The sequence below is a fragment of the Gekko japonicus genome, unplaced genomic scaffold (genome assembly GCF_001447785.1).
Source record: "Gekko japonicus isolate JY-2015 unplaced genomic scaffold, Gekko_japonicus_V1.1 scaffold8616, whole genome shotgun sequence".
In the NCBI taxonomy this organism is placed as follows: domain Eukaryota; kingdom Metazoa; phylum Chordata; class Lepidosauria; order Squamata; family Gekkonidae; genus Gekko; species Gekko japonicus.
Genome location: NW_015173385.1, coordinates 1407 through 3925, shown reverse-complemented (window position 1 = coordinate 3925; position 2519 = coordinate 1407). Strand labels below are relative to the sequence as shown.

At 45.0% G+C, this 2519-nt stretch overlaps 1 protein-coding gene across 1 annotated transcript in view; it reads right to left on the bottom strand.

The window, feature by feature from the left end:
- The window catches only part of LOC107120225 (interleukin-1 receptor-associated kinase 1-like), a gene marked incomplete at both ends in the record, with an annotated part of 3146 nt that extends 2447 nt beyond the window's left edge, over positions 1-699 (bottom strand). Inside the window, one exon of the mRNA XM_015422866.1 lies at positions 532-699. Coding sequence (XP_015278352.1) covers positions 532-699 — 168 coding nt within the window. The remainder of the gene's footprint in view (positions 1-531) is intronic.
- Positions 700-2519: the final 1820 nt, after the last annotated feature.

Genomic DNA, 2519 nt, shown 5'->3' with positions numbered 1-2519 from the left:
CACGACGAAGCTTGGCCTGTTCTTTCTGTCTCTGGGGCCAGGAAGGTCAAGGAAAGCTGGGTTACAGTATGTCGACACAGAGAGTCCCAGGAATCTAGCTTCAGATTCTCTTATCTATTTAGAATTTATCTATTTAGATTCTCTTATCTATATAGAGCCAGTTTGGTGTGAGAGCCAGTTTGGTGTAGTGGTTAAGTGCGCGGACTCTAGTCTGGGAGAACCGGGTTTGATTCCCCACTCCTCCACTTGCACCTGGCTGGATGACCTTGGGCAAGCCATAGTTCTGTCAGAGCTGTTCTTGAAAAAGAGCAGTTTCTGTCAAGAGCTCTCTCAGCCCCACCTACCCCACAGGGTGTCTGTTGTGAAGAGGGGAAGGGAAAGGAGTTTGTAAGCCGCTCTGAGACACCTTTGGGTAGTGAAGGGTGGGGTATAAATCCAATCTCTTCTTCTTCTAGAATTTGATAGTGAGGGACTCCTGACTTCTGCAACGTATAAACATTCCGCGGGAGCCAAGCACCACGCTGCACTCACACGAGGCAATGACATCACGGGCCAGGTAAAGTTGCAAGTCCTCAAGGATCCAGAGCAGGTCGGAGACGCAGGCGTTGCGATTCATCCAGGCCCACATGACGCTCTGGGTCCGCTGCTTCGTCTGCTGGTGCAGACGCAGCTCCACTTGATCCCGTGTGATCCTGGAGGCTGAGAGACAGCAGTGGGAGGGAAGAGGCCAGTCACGGTTAAGGCATTTTGGGACCCGGGCTTGTGAAGAACACGATTAAAAAAAAAAAATTGTTGCTAGACTAGAAGCCCTGTCCTGTATTCAATCAATCAATCAATCAATTTGATTTATTACGATCAGAGATCAGCAAATACCTTAAAATGTTACATATAGTTCAGTGAGATACATCCAGGCAGTTGGTACAGGTAAAAAATTTAGTTTAGACGTGGATTTTAAAATTTCCTAAGAAGTAATCGTCTTCCGTCTGGTTAGGACAGCCATTGCTAGAGATGTAAAATTTCTGGAAATTTTGAAGCTCGTTTTTTTTCCGGGAAAAAACTGAAATTTTCGGGTAAATTGGAAAAAATGATACATTAGCACTTCTTTTTTCTTTTCCAGATTGAAAGTCATACTTTAGGAACATAAAATATGACTATGGACATTTTTACTTGGCATGAAATGAATACAACTAAGCATATTAAAAATATAGTGTATCCAAACAATTATTAACAATTATTACAAACAGAATACCCACCCACATGCAAAGACAAAACTGAAACCTTTTTATTTTCTTCTGACAATCGCACCTCCTAAAGGAAGAAATGCATCTCTTTCTTGCATTGGAGAGTTCAGTTTGTAACCTAGGACTTGCTTGTCCTCAGTGCACAGAAATTAGATCAATCTGATACCATACATATTTTTTAGAAATGATTTGGAAAATATTTGAACACCTAGTCTTAAAATATTTTATTCATCATGTTAAAATAAAATGTTCTATAATCATTTTTTCCCCCTTTTTTTAATTTTTCAGAAAAAAACAAAAAAGGCTTCAGGGGGAAAATGGGGGGGGGGACGGTTTTCCCCCTAATTTTTCCAGTTTTTTTCCGGGCCTTCACATCTCTAGCCATAGCATAAAATCTTGCTGCCTTAGCAGTAGTTTCATTACAAATATCAGCTAAAAGAAGAGTAGAAGACCCGCCTGGGTAGGTGACGATTATTGGCGTAATATATTTAGAACGAATCTCGTGATAAAATTGACAAGATAAAAGAACGTTTTCAATTGTTTCGACCTGTCCAGAATTACAAGGACGGAATCGGCTTGCGTATGGGGCATGAGCATAGAGCATATCTCATCTTGCGTATGGGGCAGATGGGAGAACGTTTAATCATGCTAAGGTAAAGGATCTGCGGTGCTTTGGGAGTTCTAATGAATAAAGGTAACTGAGGCCCCGGTCACACGGAGCATTAGCCACCGCTAGAGGGACGGAAGATAGGCGGAGTTTCTGGGTGCAATCTCACCGGCACATCTGGGAAGCGTAGCGCTCCCGTTGCTCAACCGAGGCTTCCCGTAGAAGACGCACAGCTAAAAACTAGTACCTTGGAGGTACTAGTTTCCGGAAACCGCGGGGCAAGGGTGGGCGCCTGATCGCGTTTCCGGTGGAATCCCGTGGCATTCGGCGCCCGCCCATGTCCCGTCGCGAAGGTTTGTTTTTTTAAAAAAAAAGTCTCCATAGGATGCGCACAAGCACCCAACGGCGCAAGCGCATACTTGGGTTAAAATTTAAAAAAAAAACCTGTTTGCAACGGCAGCGCTGCTTCTTTGCCACACCGTCTGATCGGCACCTCCCCGGGCTCCCCATCACCACCACTGGACGTCAGCGGGACGTGTGATTCCACGGCCGTGCGGTTGTTTGTTCCGGGGCAAACAGCCACACCTCCCCCCCGCAATATCCGGCCCGTGTGACCGGGGCCTGGATGGAGCAAGTTTTAGGTTTTCATTTCTCACCACTAAAAGGTGTGA